A 20,657-nucleotide genomic window follows, 5' to 3' on the forward strand; every position below is an offset into this window, starting at 1 on the left:
CCCCTTTAGCGATTCGGCAAACATCAAGCCGATAACCAAGTTCCTCCCACAAGCGTTTGACTATGTCACCGGGTGTCAGGGCTTGTAGCAATTGTAAACGGTAAGGCTTCTGCTTTAGCCTTTTCCATAAGATTTTCCAAACCGTCGGCTGTGGTACGTTTAGCTCCCTGCTTGCTTTATTCGTCGACTTCCGCGGGCTACGCGTGAAACTTGCCCGCACGCGTTCAACCGTTTCTTCGCTCACTGCAGGCCGACCCTCACAGAGGCACCCAGAAGCTTTAAACTGCGCATACCATCACCGAATGGAGTTAACAGTTGGTGGATCTTTGTTGAACTTCGTCCTGAAGTGTCGTTGCACTGTTATGACTGACTGATGTGAGTGCATTTCAAGCACGACATACGCTTTCTCGGCTCCTGTCGCCATTTTGTCTCACTGTGCTCTCGAGCGCTCTGGCGGCAGAAACCTGAAGTGCGGCTTCAGCCGAACAAAACTTTATGAGTTTTTCTACGTATCTGTAGTGTGTCGTGACCATATGTCAATGAATGGAGCTACAGTGAATTTATGAAATCGCTTCAATCATTTGTAATAGCCCTGTATATTTAGAATGTCACTACATCCCTATTACAGACGGATTCTTTTCGTACGTGTTGTGGATTATTTATATATGTTGCGCAGACATTTTAACAGTATCCACTTGATACCGGGAATAAACCAGCTACGTAAATTTTAAGGGCAAGTGATATTACATTCTGCTTCTTTGCGATAGGTGTCACAGTTCAGATGCACTCGATTTTTGGTAGTTTTCGGTATTATACGGCACTTTATTGTATTACAGAGCCTGACGTACATTTTTGCGGTTATGGTCTTGCAAAACGACTTGACAGTACGCTAGTACTTTTGCAAGTGTCCGAAAACACCGAATTTGCCACAGATTAGCGATTATATCCCTGCTAATTCATCCTTTTTTCTTGTATTTCTGCGCATTTATTTTCTCGTTTTTGCGACCTAAAGCACAATTTTTCTTACTGGTGGCACTTTGAGGTATTTATTTAACGCATTTTAAGTACTTTCTCCCAGTTTATTAAATAAATAGTAGACTGAGTAATCTATATACATAATCGACAAGTCACTGATAAATGCATGGAGGATAGTATTTACTGAAACAACTAACCATTCCCTTTCCTGTTCCACTAGCAAATTTACGAGAGGAAGCGGTTGTTTGTAAGCTTTTGTACGAGCCGTAATTCTGTTACATAGTCATAAAATCGTAGGAAAATAGGTGTATAGAATCAAGCCTTAATTATAAGGCGTCTCGAAATTTTTAAACATATACAGTGTCTCTTAATTAGAGGTACATGGTATGTTCCCACGAAAAGTTACTATCCCTCCTTTCATATATTTTTCTTTGCATCCATAGCAACAACAGTAATTCATCCTCGCTATTACACTATCAACAAACGGTGAAACACAACAAAAACTCTTGATATTATAAACTTCAAACGCTGCAGAAAGCACAAACGCACAGCGAAGTCCCGAAAACACGTGACAATCCTGGTTTAATGCTGACAACATGAGCAGAACGCAATGCTCACTCCAGAGATATTTACTCTATGGGATAGTGAATTATTGACATAACCAAAAAGTGAGTGAGTGATTAACAGCTTCGTCAGTGAGAGAAGATGCTGCAGGAGCAGGAGGCAGCGGCCTGATGCGCGCTGCGCGTGTGCGTTGCAGGAGATGTGCCAGCGGCCGCGCTTCGTGAGCGACGCGGAGGCGGGCGAGGGCGGGCGGCTGCGCGTGGAGGCGGGCGAGCGCGGCGACCCGCCGCTGCTGGCCGCCGTGGCGGCGCTGTCGCTGACGCCGCGCCTGCTGCAGCGCGTCGCGCCCCACGACCAGGGCTTCGACGCCGCCAGCGGATACTGCGGCCTCTTCAGGTGCGTGCAAGTCCCCTCACTGCACTCCCGTAGTCCTCTCACACCGTGAGACAGCTCCTCCATCACTGCTCAGTGGTAGCCTGTTACTATTCCAAAAAGCGGGAAATATTCTTGGTGGGCAACACCACATGGTTGCAGGGTGCAAAAAATATCGTGCCTACATGCTGTCCAAGTCTTTAGCAAAATATTTCCACCTCAAACCAAAGAAAAATAAGCTCAGTATTAAGTCCTGCCAAAAACACTACTGGCCATTAAAATTGGTACACCAAGAAGAAATGCAGTTGATAAAAGGGTATTCATTGGACAAATATATAATACTAGAACTGCCATGTGATTACATTTTCACACCATTTGGGTGCATAGATCCTGAGAAATCAGTACCCAGAACAACCATCTCTGGCCGTAATGACGGCCTTCATACACCTGGGCATTGAGTCAAACAGAGCTTGGATGGCGTGTACAAGTACAGCTGCCCATGCAGCTTCAACACAATACCACAGTTCATCAAGAGTAGTGACTGGCGTATTGTGACGAGCCAGTTGCTCGGCCACCATTGACCAGACGCTTTCAAATGGTGAGAGATCTGGAGAATGTGCTGGCCAGGGCAGCAGTCGAACATTTTCTATATCCAGAAAGGATCGTACAGGGCCGTCAACATGCGGTCCAGCATTATCTTGCTGAAATGTAGCGTTTCACAGGGATCGAATGAAGGGTAGAGCGACGGGTCGTAACACGTCTGAAATTTAACGTCCACTGTTCAAAGTGCCGTCAATGCAAACAAGAGGTGACCGAGACGTATAACCAATGCCACCCTATACCATCGCCAGTATGGCGATGACGAATACACGCTTCCAATGTGCGTTCACTGCGATGATGCCAAACACGGACGCGACCATCATGATGCTGTAAACAGAACCTGGATTCATCCGAAAAAATGACGTTTTGCCATTCGTGCACCCAGGTTCGTCGTTGAGTACACGATCGCAGGCGCTCCTGTCTGTGATGCAGCGTCAAGGGTAACCGCAGCCATGGTCTCCGAGCTGGTAGTCCATGCTGCTGCAAGCGTTGTACAACTGTTCCTGTAGATGGTTGTTGTCTTGCAAACGTCCCCATCTGTTGACTCAGGGATCGAGACGTGGCTGCACGATCCGTTACAGCCATGCGGATAAGATGCCTGTCATCTCGACTGCTAGTGATTCGAGGCCGTTGGGATCCGGCATGGCGTTCCGTATTACCCTTCTTAACCCACCGATTCCATATTCTGCTAACAGTCATTGAATCTCGACTAACGCGAGCAGCAATTTCGCGATACGATAAACCGCAATCGCGATAGGCTACAATCCGACCTTTATCAAAGTCGGAAACGTGATGGTACGCATTTCTCCTCCTTGCACGAGGCGTCACAACAACGTTTCAGCAGGCAACGCCGGCCAACTGCTGGTTGAGTATGAGAAATCGGTTGGAAACATTCCTCATGTCAGCACGTTGAAGGTGTCGCCACGGCGATAACCTTGTGTGAATGCTCTGCAAAGCTAATCATTTGCATATCGCAGCATCTTTTACCTGTCGGTTAAATTTCGCGTCTGTAGCACGTCATCTTCGTGCTGTAGCAATTTTAATGGGCAGTAGTGTATTTACTACAGTGACGTACACTGCTGTACACTTAAGGACGAAAGAAACTTTCGTATGTGTGACTGGGAAATAACATAGCACGATCAAACTAGGACCGTACGTAGAAAGGACTGCTACAGTAGAGAACGTAACTGAAACAAATACGTAATGAGACGAAGAGAAATGACACTTTTATTCAAAGACATTAATCACACCGAAGTCATCGCAATTCAAGGTGATCCTCTGTACATTAAAACTGCGGCACATGCTTCTTAATGAGACGTGTGATCGGCACGGATGGCAGCGCACGCTCTGTGTCGTGCTCCCACGCTCGTCGCAAGGTTGACGTCGAGTTCTTGGGATAGGGCGTTCTATTCCTCCTCCAGCACAGTTGACAAATTGTACATGCATACCGTCTCGTTCCAAGAACTCCTCCACCCTCGCAGTTCGATGCCGTTGCGCACAGTGTTCCACAAAAATGAGACAAGTTTCGAAACCATCCCTGAAAGAATGCACTTGGGGGAGGAGTACAGTGTGCGACTGTCGCTGACTGGTAAAAGTAGCGTGCTCAAACATTTGGTGAGCACTAAACCCATCCAACATTATACCTTCCCGCACCATAACATCTCTACCAATAATCGTTAATGTTCGACAATATTCGTCAGTGCTTTATGTGTTGCCACTTCTCGCCATATGACGGTACGTCCAGCACTGTCGAACATGATCGTTTTGGTGGTAAAAGTGTTAGCGCGTGTGCAGGCATAAAACGCTGCATGAGCGCACTTAGCTCTAGATCTTTGAACACGGTACAATACCCGACCCGGTCGACGTTCTTCTGACGCCGTACTCCATCCCCGATAGCGTGTTTCGAGGAGTGGCTTCTGCCCCGACATCATTTTATGGAAGTCAACGCACGGCTGTATCCAACAGCGCTGGTGGGGGGCTGTAGGATCGAGAGGAAATTTGGCCTATCCATTCCACCGGCTTGAGCACCATCGACTGACTATATGTGGGATGCGTTGGGGAGACGCATGCCCCACCGACCAATCATCAGCTGTCAATCGCGAAGGTGAAGGAGTGGAAGACCCTACCACAAGAACTCCTTTTGAATCTTGTGACCAGCATGACTGCACGTTGCGTAAAACGCACTGCCGTGCGTGGTATCATGTACGCTATTAAGAACGGAATTGAGTCGTTTGTAATGTCCACAGTACTTGAGCGTAATTACTGTCTTTGAATAACAGGGTCGTCTCATTGTATATTTCTGTAAGTTACGTTCTGTGCTATACTGTACCAGTACTTTCTGTGTACGGTCTAAGTTTGATCGAGCTCTGTTAATGGCAATGGCACATTACGCGAAACCTACTTTCATTCTTAAGTTTCCCACACGAGGTTTAGCTTTTATCATCGACCTAGCTCTCCTCTCCTCTTCCAGCTATTTTCTTACTTTTCAACAGGGAACCAGTATTTCTGTCTCTGTGCAAACTTTCCACACCCTTCTCATCCCGTTTCATTTGTTTCTTCCTTCCATTTCATCCGCATTAATTCTCGCTTATCTCTGCATTGATTCCTTCGGCATTGCTGGAGTAGGTTTCTGTTGTATGTCAATAATCATAAGTTACAAGACTGTACTGAGGAAATTATTAAATTTTAATAAGACTGACATTTCTTAAATGCCACATATTCATTTGTTACTATACAATTCGTAATGTTAGCACAATGAGAAAGTCTGGCTAGATGTAGGATGGTTCCTAAGACCTTAATCTTGTCAGGTGAAATAAACGCATAAATAAGTAAAATACAATGGTTAGAAGCACAGTCGAGCATAAAACCAGAACACTAATATATCTGGAAATCAGGAATTCACAGGGAAATTCCACATGCCCCCCCCCCCCTCCCTCACCCTCCCCCCCCCTCAGATTTAGTGGTAAGAGAGAAGAGAGCCCAGTTGACAGCTCGTCAAAAACTGAACACAGATCAAGCATGAAAACAGGAAGAAGGTGTACTGAACTGTGAAAAAAAGAGCAAAATAGAAATAGTGAAGTGTCGAAAGACAAGTGCATTATACAGCAGCCGAAAACAGCAACAGTTTCTTGGTTAAGCGGTTACCGTGTTCATATCTTTCTCCTGCCCTTTATTTTTATTTTATTTTATTTTTTATTTTTATTTTTATTTTATTTTTTTTTTGCACAACAGAAACTGTGTGAGTGTGAAACTCTTACGTTCATTTGTCGCAGCTTATGTGAAAAACTAGTATGTTTTCATCATTTCCTTGAGAGTGATCACATTCACATTCAGACGAACACCTAAATCGGGCAAGGAGGCACATCTCACTCACTTACCAGGCGTACAAATTAGGTGCATCGGTATGAGATTCCTATCATATGACGCACGTACTGTCGCTAATGCCGTGTATGACATACCAGACAGCTTTTACGGTGGAGGATTTGGTTAAACTGTCGCCTTGTCATTAAATGTTTGTGGTTCCCATTCGAAAGCTGCTTCCTTACTCCTCGCTGCTACAAACGGACGTTTCATTACGACAGAGACACAGATTTGAATATGGTGAACAGCGGAAAACAAAAAAACAAAAAAAAAAACAAAAAAAAAATTGCACGAGTGGGGTTCGAACACAGCTCGCCAGCGTGGCAGTCAGACACCGTGATCACTTAACCACAACACCACTGGTGTGCCCAGATGTTCTATATTGCACTTGTTGTCCTTCAACCGATCACTGCTTTTTTTTTTTTTTTTTTAACAGTTCAGTACGCCTTCCTGTTTTCATGCTTGATCTGTGTTCAGTTTTTGACGGGCTACCCACTGAGCCATATTAACACTAAATGTGAGGGGGGTGGGGGAGGGGGGAGTTTTCCTTGTCACGAATTTCTAATACGCTCTACGGGGATTTGAACCGCTAGATGATGAAATGAATGTACTGAATCGCTTATTACAAGTCACTTTGACATTCTGCTTCGGAAACAAACGTTGTGGAGCAAAGCCAAGGTCCATTGTTCTGAAGTTTGTGATCGGCCGCAGCTTGATGTGGCGTGCTCGGCGATCTGGGCAATGGTTGCTACTCTCTACGGGTTGCAGGTCTTCAGACAGGATTCCCACTGGTTCAGTGCGACAGCTACAGAATGTAATTGTCTCGATAGCTGTGAATTTGTCACTCGCAGAAAGACAGGGGCAGGTGTTTCAGTTGTATACAAAAATATAAATGCGGATTCATGTTTGAACTAAAATGTTTTTTGATTAGCAATGCATATATTTGTACGAATCTCCTGCCTGAACGATTTCTTATATGTGACATTTAAAACTTCAGCTTTGATTTTGCTGTCTTCTACTGCCACGCCAGACTGGTCAACGAGTGACTGGATGGAATCCGTAGACCCGCTTAGCGACTTTTACAGAGGACCAGAATTTTCTCGGGTTCTCTGCCAGATCTTTTGCTAATATAGTTGTATGACGGTGGTAGTTGTGTGCTGCAGCAGGGAAAGGAAGGACCCAGCGGAAAAACACTCCTGTTGGAAAAATGCGAATACGTTCCTGTTATTTAGAAGACTCTCACTGAAAAGGGAATGGGGATGTTGTTGTTGTTGTGGTCTTCAGTCCTGAGACTGGTTTGATGCAGCTCTCCATGCTACTCTATCCTGTGCAAGCTTTTTCATCTCCCAGTACCTACTGCAACCTACATCCTTCTGAATCTCCTTAGTGTATTCATCTCTTGGTCTCCCTCTACGATTTTTACCCTCCACGCTGCCCTCCAATACTAAATTGGTGATCCCTTGATGCCTCAGAACATGTCCTACCAACCGATCCCTTCTTCTGGTCAAGTTGTGCCACAAACTTCTTTTCTCCCCAATCCTATTCGATACTTCCTCATTAGTTATGTCATCTACCCATCTAATCTTCAGCATTCTTCTGTAGCACCACATTTCGAAAGCTTCTATTCTCTTCTTGCCCAAACTACACTCCTGGAAATGGAAAAAAGAACACATTGACACCGGTGTGTCAGACCCACCATACTTGCTCCGGACACTCCGAGAGGGCTGTACAAGCAATGATCACACGCACGGCACAGCGGACACACCAGGAACCGCGGTGTTGGCCGTCGAATGCCGCTAGCTGCGCAGCATTTGTGCACCGCCGCCGTCAGTGTCAGCCAGTTGGCCGTGGCATACGGAGCTCCATCGCAGTCTTTAACACTGGTAGCATGCCGCGACAGCGTGGACGTGAACCGTATGTGCAGTTGACGGACTTTGAGCGAGGGCGTATAGTGGGCATGCGGGAGGCCGGGTGGACGTACCGCCGAATTGCTCAACATGTGGGGCGTGAGGTCTCCACAGTACATCGATGTTGTCGCCAGTGGTCGGCGGAAGGTGCACGTGACCGTCGACCTGGGACCGGACCGCAGCGACGCACGGATGCACGCCAAGACCGTAGGATCCTACGCAGTGCCGTAGGGAACCGCACCGCCACTTCCCAGCAAATTAGGGACACTGTTGCTCCTGGGGTATCGGCGAGGACCATTCGCAACCGTCTCCATGTAGCTGGGATACGGTCCCGCACACCGTTAGGCCGTCTTCCGCTCACGCCCCAACATCGTGCAGCCCGCCTCCAGTGGTGTCGCGACAGGCGTGAATGGAGGGACGAATGGAGACGTGTCGTCTTCAGCGATGAGAGTCGCTTCTGCCTTGGTGCCAATGATGGTCGTATGCGTGTTTGGCGCCGTGCAGGTGAGCGCCACAATCAGGACTACATACGACCGAGGCACACAGGGCCAACACCCGGCATCATGGTGTGGGGAGCGATCCCCTACACTGGCCGTACACCACTGGTGATCGTCGAGGGGACACTGAATAGTGCACGGTACATCCAAACCGTCATCGAACCCATCGTTCTACCATTCCTAGACCGGCAAGGAAACTTGCTGTTCCAACAGGACAATGCACGTCCGCATGTATCCCGTGCCACCCAACGTGCTCTAGAAGGTGTAAGTCAACTACCCTGGCCAGCAAGATCTCCGGATCTGTCCCCCATTGAGCATGTTTGGGACTGGATGAAGCGTCGTCTCACGCGGTCTGCACGTCCAGCACGAACGCTGGTCCAACTGAGGCGCCAGGTGGAAATGGCATGGCAAGCCGTTCCACAGGACTACATCCAGCATCTCTACGATCGTCTCCATGGGAGAATAGCAGCCTGCATTGCTGCGAAAGGTGGATATACACTGTACTAGTGCCGACATTGTGCATGCTCTGTTGCCTGTGTCTATGTGCCTGTGGTTCTGTCAGTGTGATCATGTGATGTATCTGACCCCAGGAATGTGTCAATAAAGTTTCCCCTTCCTGGGACAATGAATTCACGGTGTTCTTATTTCAATTTCCAGGAGTGTACTTATCGTCCATGTTTCACTTCCATACATGGCTACACTCCATACGAATACTTTCAGAAATGATTTCCTGACACTTAAATCAATACTGGATGTTAACAAATTTCTCTTCTTCAGAAACGCTTTCCTTGCCATTGCCAGCCTACATTTTATATCCTCTCTACTTCGACCATCGTCAGTTATTTTGCTCCCCAAATAGCAAAACTCCTTTACTACTTTAAGTGCCTCATTTCCTAATCTAATTCCCTCAGCATCACCCGACTTAATTAGACTACATTCCATTATCCTTGTTTTGCTTTTGTTGATGTTCATCTTATATCCTCCTTTCAAGACACTGTCCATTCCATTCAACTGCTCTTCCAAGTTCTTTGCTGTCTCTGACAGAATTACAATGTCATCGGCGAACCTCAAAGTTTTTATTTCTTCTCCATGAATTTTAATACCTACTCCGAATTTTTCTTTTGTTTCCTTTACTGGTTGCTCAATATACAGATTGAACAACATCGGGGAGAGGCTACAACCCTGTCTTACTCCCTTCCCAACCACTGCTTTCCTTTCATGTCCCTCGACTCTTATAACTGCCATCTGGTTTCTGTACAAATTGTAAATAGCCTTTCGCTCTCTGTATTTTACCCCTGCCACCTTTAGAATTTGAAAGAGAGTATTCCAGTCAACATTGTCAAAAGCTTTCTCTAAGTCTACAAATGCTAGAAACGTAGGTTTGCCTTTCCTTAATCTTTCTTCTAAGATAAGTCGTAAGGTCAGTATTGCCTCACGTGGTCCAGTGTTTCTACGGAATCCAAACTGATCTTCCCCGAGGTTGGCTTCTACTAGTTTTTCCATTCGTCTGTAAAGAATTCGTGTTAGTATTTTGCAGCTGTGACTTATTAAGCTGATAGTTCGGTAATTTTCACATCTGTCAACACCTGCTTTCTTTGGGATTGGAATTATTATATTCTTCTTGAAGTCTGAGGGTATTTCGCCTGTTTCATACATCTTGCTCACCAGATGGTAGAGTTTTGTCAGGACTGGCTCTCCCACGGCCGTCAGTAGTTCCAATGGACTATTGTCTACTCCGGGGGCCTTTCAGTGCTCTGTCAAACTCTTCACGCAGTATCGTATCTCCCATTTCATCTTCATCTACATCCTCTTCCATTTCCATAATATTGTCCTCAAGTACATCGCCCTTGTATAGACCCTCTATATACTCCTTCCATCTCTCTGCTTTCCCTTCTTTCCTTAGAACTGGGTTTCCATCTGAGCTCTTGATATTCATACAAGTCGTTCTCTTATCTCCAAAGGTCTCTTTAATTTTCCTGTAGGCGGTATCTATCTTACCCCTAGTGAGATAGGCCTCTACATCCTTACATTTGTCCTCTAGCCATCCCTGCTTAGCCATTTTGCACTTCCTGTCGATCTCATTTTTGAGACGTTTGTATTCCTTTTTGCCTGTTTCACTTACTGCATTTTTATATTTTCTCCTTTCATCATTTAAATTCAATATTTCTTCTGTTACCCAAGGATTTATACTAGCCCTCGTCTTTTTACCTACTTGATCCTCTGCTGCCTTCACTACTTCATCCCTCAAAGCTACCCATTCTTCTTCTACTGTATTTATTTCCCCCATTCCTGTCAATTGCTCCCTTATGCTCTCCCTGAATCTCTGTACAACCTCTGGTTCTTTAAGTTTATCCAGGTCCCATCTCCTTAAATTCCCACCTTTTTGCAGTTTCTTCAGTTTTAATCTACAGGTCATAACCAATAGATTGTGGTCAGAGTCCACATCTGTCCCTGGAAATGTCTTACAATTTAAAACCTGGTTCCTAAATCTCTGTCTTACCATTATATAATCTATCTGATACCTTTTAGTATCTCCAGGGTTCTTCCATGTATACAACCTTCTTTCATGATTCTTAAACCAAGTGTTAGTTATGATTATGTTGTGCTCTGTGCAAAATTCTACCAGGCGGCTTCCTCTTTCATTTCTGTCCCCCAATCCATATTCACCTACTATGTTTCCTTCTCTCCCTTTTCCTACACTCGAATTCCAGTCACCCATGACTATTAAATTTTCGTCTCCCTTCACAATCTCAATAATTTCTTTTATTTCATCATACATTTCTTCAATTTCTTCGTCATCTGCAGAGCTAGTTGGCATATAAACTTGTACTACTGTAGTAGGTGTGGGCTTCGTATCTATCTTGGCCACAATAATGCGTTCACTATGCTGTTTGTAGTAGCTTACCCGCATTCCTATTTTCCTATTCATTATTAAACCTACTCCAGCATTACCCCTATTTGATTTTGTGTTTATAACCCTGTAGTCACCTGACCAGAAGTCTTGTTCCTCCTGCCACCGAACTTCACTAATTCCCACTATATGTAACTTCAACCTATCCATTTCCCTTTTTAAATTTTCTAACCTACCTGCCCGATTAAGGGATCTGACATTCCACGCTCCGATCCGTAGAACGCCAGTTTTCTTTCTCCTGATAACGACATCCTCTTGAGTAGTCCCCGCCCGGAGATCCGAATGGGGGACTATTTTACCTCCGGAATATTTTACCCAAGAGGACGCCTTCATCATGTAATCATACAGTAAAGCTGCATGCCCTCGGGAAAAATTACGGCTGTAGTTTCCCTTTGCTTTCAGCCGTTCGCAGTACCAGCACAGCAAGGCCGTTTTGGTTATTGTTACAAGGCCAGATCAGTCAATCATCCAGACTGTTGCCCTTGCAAGTACTGAAAAGGCTGCTGCCCCTCTTCAGGAACCACACGTTTGTCTGGCCTCTCAACAGATACCCCTCCGTTGTGGTTGCACTTACGGTACGGCTATCTGTATCGCTGAGGCACGCAAGCCTTCCCACCAACGGCAAGGTCCATGGTTCATGGGGGGGGGGATACTGGCTGCCTAATTCTACCTTCCTCAGTAAAAATTTTCCCAAAAGTTTCTGGATGCGAAAATATAAGTGTTTTCTTCTGTCCTGGAGAAGTAATTGATACTGGAAGATAGCAGACAGTGACCGCTTTATAGAAAGAGTTGAGGAGACGATGGAAGTGTAGAGAGGAAGAGAGGTACGCAGTTCCACTGGAACATAATTGACAGTGACAGAACAGTGCTAGGAAAAGAGTGAAGGAGACAGTTCCAGAGGAGGGGGATGTGGGGGAGGAATAAAGAGAAACAGAAAATGGGGGTAAAAAAGGAAGGAAAATTGGGTTTAATGTCCCGTCGTCATCAATATCATTAGAGACTGAGCACAAGCTCGGAATGTGTCAAAGATGGGGAACGAAAACGGCCGTACCCTTTCAAAGGAGCTATCCCGACAACTGCCTTTCGCAATTTACGTAAAAGACGGAAAACTTAACTGTGAATGGCCGGACGCGGGTTTGAACCGTCGTCTTCCCGAATGCGAGTCTAGTGTGCTAACCACTGCTTCACCTCGCTCTTTCCGGAAAATGGACTGTAGGCGAGAGTTCACAGGGTAATAACTGTACAGAGTAAGCCTTTTAAAATGCTTTACCTTTTGTTCACATATCAGCTGTTACGTAATTACACCAGCCTTAGATCTCCTAGAAATATCAGGAAGTGGGAGACAAATACAAAGAGATAAAGAAAGTTGTCTGCGGAGGGTTCCTACACAACGAATGTGTATAACTGAGAAATTTACAGTGCAGCTGGGAGTTGAGATACGTTGTTTTGTTGTGGACATTTTAAACACGGGCTGTGGGCGGGAAATCTTAATTTTCTGTTTACGCCCTTCACCTACTCGGTGGCCGTCGCCGTAAAGCAGAAGGCTGGCTGGTCTTCCCAGATAAGCGGCGAGATAGGAGTGTTAATGTCGGGGTACAGACGCGGTACATCGCTTTAAATCACGCGACCCGCCCTGCGCATGCGCACTGAACTGTGAGCGCCGTGACACGTAACGGCCCGCATCTCTGGCTCGTTAAAGCCCCGTGATCAGGGAACGCCTACCGCTCACGGTTGTCTGCCGGTACTGGAGGAAGAGCAGCACTGCGACGGCCGAAACGATCCACGTGGAAACGGTTGTAAGTAATGGAGAGACCAAGCACGAAATTATTCGGCCCTTGTGAAGATTGCGGTTAGGGAAACTACACTAAGTGGGCACACTCGGGACACACTGAAAGTCGCGAGCTCTTTCTTCTTATCTCGTGTTTTCTACTGAAAATCTCGTGCTTGTTCTCTTGTTAACTTTACTATTACAGAGATCGCCTAAACTCTATATATTTTTTTTAAATTGGTCCTGTGCGCTCCAACTGCTTGATCTGCTGCATTCCATTATTTAACAAAAACATTAAAAAAACATATTATTCATGCTGAGTGCAATGCATGTTCTGTATGGCGGCTCCTGCTGTTGCTGCGGCTGCTGCTGCTTACTACAACTATATATAACTCAAGAGAAAGGGTTTGGTCAAATCTAATTCCTTTTTTTAAAAAAAAAAACTATATTCTGAAAGCGATTCTTCCTCATTCAATTAACAAAATGCTAGAAGCTCTTTGAACAATCGCTTCGTATGTAAATCTGCCTCCAGTGCATTAAAGCAATATTACAAATTAATCAAACTGTTGAGACAGACTGAAATACTTCTCAATTACATACATATTGAAACAATCTCCAGACAATTACAAAAGAAATCAATGACAAAAATCAGTACTTAATCTAACAATGGTTTCCCTTAGGAATTCAACTCCTATCATTATCAAAATTACCGTATGCTGCTACGCACATACACAAACCCTTTTCTTTAAATTAATAAGCGCGCTGCAAATTATAAAAAATATCAACTCACTACCAAATCCTGTGTCGCTGCTGGCGGACACAGCAGTACGGCAGCTCGGCGACGACCTCTCGCCAACACACGTGCGCACCACAGTAGGCGGGCTCCTATACTGGCTTCCAAACTGCCACTAGTTAATCCGTGCACTGCGAAGCGCGGCAACAGTATCATAGATTCCAGAGCTTGTGTATGCGCGCTGTAGCCAACATTTAAATGCTAAGAGGGTATTGCCAATTCTCATCACACTGCTGTTCATTAGAAGCAAACTTGTAGTAGCTAATAGCACGTAAATTACCGTCTATGCTCTTGCAAGGGGATCCAGCAGTTTCTAGTTTTGGACACGTACACACTTCGGTGCAGTATCTATCAATAAACAAACTAATACCGTCCTAACAGGCCTCGAAGGCCCAGTATTGCCGACCGGCCACATGTCATCCTCACCCCCTTAGGCGTACCTGGATGCGGATACGGGGTGGCATGTGGTCAGCACACAGCTCTCCCGCCCGTTTTCAGTTTTCGGGACCGGTACCGCTACTTCTTAGTCAAGCAGATCCTGAAATGGCATCACAAGGGCGGGGTGCACCCCGGCGACCCATCCAGGTGCTCCTCATGCCCGACAGCGATTCGGTGATCTGACGGAAACTGGTGTTACCACAGCGGCAAGGCCATATCCAGTATACACTAACGGAAAAAAATCATATCACCAAAAAGGAGTTGTGAGGCTTAAACTAAAGTTGGCGTGCATCTCTCTATATGTGAAAGACGAAGTCTATTCATAGTTCGCGCCAGTCGCATAGGAGTAGCCCTGGTAGCACCACTATGAGTATGCAAATCAGGTTTGCTCGAAATACACGGTGTAACGGCCGTGAGTGTTAGTTACCTTTGCGATTGAACGTTAGTTATATTAGTCAAGAGTGCCTTTACGGTCACAATGACGTCATTACCGACACCTCTCGCTGTTTGAAAGACGTCGTGTAACAGGGCTACGAGTAACTGGATGTTACTTCCAGGATAGTGCAGAAAGACTTGGGAAGGATATAGCCTCTGTACATGATTGCTGGCAGCCGTGGTTACGGGAATGTACGGTCGCGAGAAGACCAGGCTACTGTGGAAAGCCTGCCGTGTTCGGAGCACGTCTCCGGCGCATCGTATTTCATCTGCAGCAGAAATTCGAGCAGCAGTTGGCACGATAGTGACGCAAGGGTTAGAAATTTATTATTTCAGACAGCTCCGAGCCAGATGCCTTGTAACGTGCATTCCGGTGACCCCAAACCACCGCCATTCGTGAGTGTCAAGCGAGAGCTCATTGTAGGGCTGGATGGGGGTCTGTTGTGTTTTCTGATGAAAACTGGAGTGATGGCCATGTGTTTGTTACAAGGAGACCAGGTTATGGCATGCAGCTAATCTGCCAGCGGCCTCGATACGCTGGACCTCCACCTGGAGTTGTGGCATGGGGTGCGATTTCGTGTGAGAGTAGGGGTACTCTCGTGGTTACCCCAAGCATGCTGATTGCAAATTTGTACGTCAATCTGCTAATTCGACCTGTTGCGCTACCATTCGTGAATAGCATTCCAGGGGGTGTCTTACAACAGGATGACGGTAGGGCAACATGCGTTACAGGGTGTCCACATGTTGCCTTGGCCTGCGCGATCACCAGATCTGTAGAATTTCATATTTTCAGTGGCTTCTGTCGTACTTACGTTAAGCTGTGATCTTGCAATGTTAATTACTTACATACGTTACTTAGACTAATGTATTCCCGAAATTTCATTACTCTACATTAATTATTTTTGGTGTTTTTTCGACAACGAAAAGATGACTGTAGACTCCATCCTAAGTTCTTTGAGCTGTGTTGCAGAGTGGGTTGCTCGTCATCTCTTGGTCTAGAAGTAAGACAACGACGATTTTTGCCGTATAACGTTCAGCGAAGTTAATTCCGCTGGGCAGCTCTGCTTTCGTAGGCACAAACGCACTACTCGTAACGCTCCTTTCGAGTAGCACCAAAGAGGCAGCCGAGCTTAAGATCCCCATCAGACGCACGGATCACCATCAATAGTGCCGCACGCCCTCACGTGATGGAACACTGCGGAGAGATTTGAAATTTAATACTGGACATTGGTGCAAAATCTACTGATCGGCAACTTGCTGCCGTCATCCCTCCTCCAGCAGCCAGCAGCACGTGGTTGTGTACCCAGTCGGTTTCCCATTCACCTACTGAACACGCCCACCGTTGCTTAAATTCGATGTTGTGCCTGGAACTCTGAGGTATCCTAAAACATAGCCACTCCTGTTCATACTCTTCTCGTTGAATAACGGAGCTAGCGCTCAGCGGGCTGTGGTGTCCATGTGGCTTCAGATGACAACCGTTCTCCTCCCACACCGCATTCCTAAGCGCTGTTCCGTCGCTCGGGTTCTTTCCAAAGTCTGTCTCTAGGAAGGGATCAATGAATCTAAATGCAAGCTGCTGATGTGCCAAGTAACATGTTAGGCAGTACGAGAATACCAGGAGACCCTCAATACTCTCACGTAGAAAATAACAAAGGAGCGACCACGGCACTATCGAGGACAGCTATTGGAAGAATCGAAAAAGCCAGTGTTGTATTTGGGAAAGTGAATGCATTTCATTATATGGCAGTTTTGATCTGAGTCTGGATCTGTTCTCTTTCACTTGACTATGAGCTATATTATTCAGTCCTGACCCTGATCTGTAACACGTCTGTATCAGTGGCGAAGCTTTAGTGCCCTCTGGTAAAGTTATAGATACATCACTGATGTTTATTACAAATAAGATGTGGTCCAAGTATGGTCTCCTAAGGAACATCCGAAGCTGTAGTGTTTTAACAACAACCAAGTTCGTCCCTGTTCTGAGGCAATGTAGAGTGACTTAAAGTTTCTTACAAGAGTGAAACCAACTTCTCTGTTTTATCAGAACTTATGATAACTCTTCTTTTTGACACGAATCATATCCAGATTCTTGTTGGATATTCATTTGTCTTAACCGTATAGCACACAATATTACTGTTAATATTAGCTGAAGACCTTCGGAATTTATATATATACACTCGTGACTGAGTTTTATAAATTGATGTGTAAACACGTTATTGTGTTTATATTTGAAACTACCTGGAGAATTTAAGCTGTGTGACAAATCGTGACTCCGACCTGGAATCTTGCGTTTTTGTCACGTATAGTGCGGCCAGTGAGAGTGTAATATTCAGATACAAGAAGCTCTTCTTAGAACAGTTGAGAGGGCAGCAGGGGCAAAGATGACGTAATGTGGTGTGAGGTACCGATGACAGATAGTTTCTTAGGTACGGGTATCGTGAGACAGACCGCCTAAATTGTGGTCCTTCTCCGCGATTGGCTGGTGCGTTCGGTAGCTCCGCGCCAAATTGACAGTCTTCTGTTATTAACATTAGAGAAACTAAACAGCATATTTACTTGCATTTCAGATTAAAGCCTTTCTCAATAGAGCGCTGTCATTCCATTATTCCACAACAATAACCCGCAGAATAATAAACAACTCCTAAACGAATGGTAGACGAAGCATTTCGGAGACCTACGGATCGCACCTAAATTGGATGGCGGGCGAAGTTGCACGTCTGTAAGACTATAGCTGGTTCGACAGTATCGGAGGACAGATTTGTTGTCTGCCGCGGTATCAGTTAACACTTAATTTGCAATATCTAGTTTGTAAACGTGAGGGCTGTAATTACGGAAATACGCAGTTCATTAATTTGTTGAATAATAGAAATTATTTGTGACTCTAAAGTGGAATGTAATTGTGCAATTTCTCGTCTTCTGCTAATAAAAAGGGAGTGACATGCCGTATAACCAAACTGATTGGAAATTTCATTATTTCTGAAATAACAGTTCCTCGCTAAGAGCTACTTTCAGCCTCCAGATAGCGGATTTACGACCTACGCGCTATTTTCTGCGCAGGGGACAACTGTAGAAGACTGCAAGTTGGTGAACATTAATTAGAACTTACGCATTCCACTAAGGGCGGTGGAAGCAAATAGGCACCTCACGTGTACTGCAGTCTTAGTACAAATGAGATCAGTGACACGTTATCTGTGGTAACACAGAGCAGGTATGATGAAGAGAAATGTTTTTGAGAGAAGCGGTTTATCATACACATATATGTATCACACTCTCCCACTCTCTCTTTTTCAACTTGACGTAAGAGAAGCCGGCCCCTGTGGCCGAGCGGTTCTAGGCGCTACAGTCTGGAACCGCGCGACCGCTACGGTCGCAGGTTCGAATCCTGCCTCCGGCATGGATGTGTGTGATGTCCTTAGGTTTGTTAGTTTTAAGTAGTTTTAAGTTCTAGGGGACTGGTGACCTCAGATGTTAAGTCCCATAGTGCTCAGAGTCATTTGAACCATTTTTTTTTTGTACCCTTATATTCATTCTAATATAATTGATTTACCGAGTATTTCAGATGGATACAGCTAGTTGTCTCCTTTAAGTTCTTTCCTTCTTCAAATAGTTATTGTGCTTCTTACGTAGTACAGCAACGGTTATAAAATTATTTGTAGAGTATTCCAGTAAGTTGCAAGCTGTCTTCAGTCAACATATACTCACCTTTGCAAATATTGAAATTTATCCAAAACAAATAATCTCACCGGACAAAATATTAGTTACTCCAGTGCGCACGCGCAGATGAGTCGTTAACCCTTTACAGACGGCGCAACGGTCGAATCATGTGCTCAACTGCGCGCGCGTCGCCCTACGGGAGCACAAGGCAGCAGCGGTCAGTGAGACATCACGTTTCAAACGGACATTGTGGGTAAACGTGGGTAAATGTAACGCTGTGACAGAGTGGCAAAAAGGGGCAATCGTGTTTCCCCCTGCCCATGGCCAAACGGTCTGTGAAGTTGCCTGGATTTGTTGGTGTTTCGCAGCAGACTGCTCAGCGTATCTATAAACAGTGGTGAAACACAAGTGGCCGCGAAACACGACTTCAAAGTTGTGGTCGACGGTGACCGGAGACGCGTTTCACGTCTTGTATTTCAAAATCGACGCCAAACCCGACAGGAATTACTGCATACAGGGAAAGAAGGTCAATCCCAGCCTGTTAGCGAGAGAACATTGCAACAGGAACTTCGTGCAACGAACATTTGGAGTCGGTCACCTCACAAGAGGCCATTGTTCACAAAGGCACATCGGACGTTAAGAATATGTGACTGGTTTTCCGAAGACTGCTCTACCCTATAACAAATCGAATCGCCAGCAAAATGTCCTCACTTGAACGTCATAGAAAGTGTGTGGGGCATGTTGGAACACCGGGTAAAACACCGACATCAGCAGCCTTGCAATCTGGTGGAACAGAGCGATCAAACCCTCAGCGATTGGCTTAATCTGCATGCGGCGTACCAGAACAACCATGTGCACTCACTTACTAACCAAAACCAAGCGGTTATCAAGTCCGGGAGGGGGGGGGGGGGGCGGAATTATACGGAGTTAAATGGTCTTTGCAATGATATCTGCGGGTGTGACTCTTTTTTTTTTTTTTTTTTGTCAGGTCATTTTATTCTTCTATACGTTTCAATGTAACATATATGAGTATGAGATAACTGCACTCAAGCTCATAAATTAAGGATAATTGCAGAATGTGGTGCCACATAACGTGGCACTACACAAAACTGCCGCTAATAGCATAGGCACATAGAGAACACACACGACACAGATCTGTAAGTCCACGGTATTGGTGATAAGTTGAGAAAAACTTCCCGAAACACATGTGCTACAAAACGCCACTGTTTCCTGAGCATGTACCCCGACATCAATATGTGATATGATCATCATGCATACGTAGACAGGCCGCACAACGGGTTGGCATAATGTGGATCAGGTGGTCGAGCAGCTGCTGGGGTATAGCCTCCCATTCTTGCACCAGTGCCTGTCGGAGCCCCTGAAGTGTCGTAGGGGTTTGAAGACGTGCAGCGATACGTCGACCGAGAGCAGCCCAGACGTGCTCGATGGGGTTTAGGTCTGGAGAACAGGCAGGCCACTCCATTCTGTTTCAAGGTACTCCTCGACGATGGCAGCTCGGTGGGGTAATGCGTTATCATCAAACAGGAGGAAGGTGGGATCCATTATCCCTTTCAAGGACATTAAGGGGTTGGTATCTGATTCCTGGTTCACGCCAGATGAAAACCCGGCGAGAATCTCTGTTCAGACTATACCTGGACTCGTCCGTGAACATAACCTGGGACCACTGTTCCAGTGACCATATACTGTGTTCTCGACACCACGCTTTATGGGTTTTCCTGTGACCAGGGGTTAGCACACAGTCACCATTAGCACCTCTGGAAACGTCTGCAAACTTACTCGCTGCCCCGTACTCTGACATGCACCAACACACCACTGCGTATGTGGACTGCTGCCAGTGCCACCGTCCGACGACCGCAGGTCAAATGCACCGCATGGTCATACCCCGGGGTGATTTAAACCCGCAAACCGCCCACCAGAGCGTTGTTTCACCATGTATCAGCATTATCCTTAATTTATGAGCATGAGTGTATATGTTCCGTCCAGCTTACTGAAGTCCGTTGTAAGTAACCTTATGACTGAAACTTCCTAGCAGATTAAAACTGTGTGCCGGATCGAGGCTCGAACTCGGAATCTTTGCCTTTTGCGGGCAAGTGCTCTACCAACTGAACTACCCAAGCACGACTCACGACCCGTCCTCACAGCTTTACTTCCACCTGTACCTCGTCTCTTACCTTCCAAACGCCACAGAAGCTCTCCTGCGAACTTTGCAGAAGTAGCACTCCTTCTGGCGGAAGAAAAGCTGTGATGACCGGTCTTGAGTCGTGCTTGGGTAGCTCAGTTGGTCGCTGGTTGGCGTTTGCGATGAAAAACTGAGTGGAAGGATCAGCAAACGAACTTGAACGGATGTCATGTGACGTCCGCAACG

At 45.8% G+C, this 20,657-nt stretch overlaps 1 protein-coding gene across 1 annotated transcript in view; it reads left to right on the forward strand.

Moving 5' to 3' along the window:
- Positions 1-20,657, forward strand: part of LOC124775467 (calpain-1 catalytic subunit-like) — a 152,878-nt gene that overhangs the window by 6,574 nt on the left and 125,647 nt on the right. Inside the window, exon 2 of the mRNA XM_047250299.1 lies at positions 1,736-1,935. Coding sequence (XP_047106255.1) covers positions 1,736-1,935 — 200 coding nt within the window. The remainder of the gene's footprint in view (positions 1-1,735; positions 1,936-20,657) is intronic.

The sequence above is a fragment of the Schistocerca piceifrons genome, chromosome 2 (assembly GCF_021461385.2).
Source record: "Schistocerca piceifrons isolate TAMUIC-IGC-003096 chromosome 2, iqSchPice1.1, whole genome shotgun sequence".
Classification (NCBI taxonomy): Eukaryota; Metazoa; Arthropoda; class Insecta; order Orthoptera; family Acrididae; genus Schistocerca; species Schistocerca piceifrons.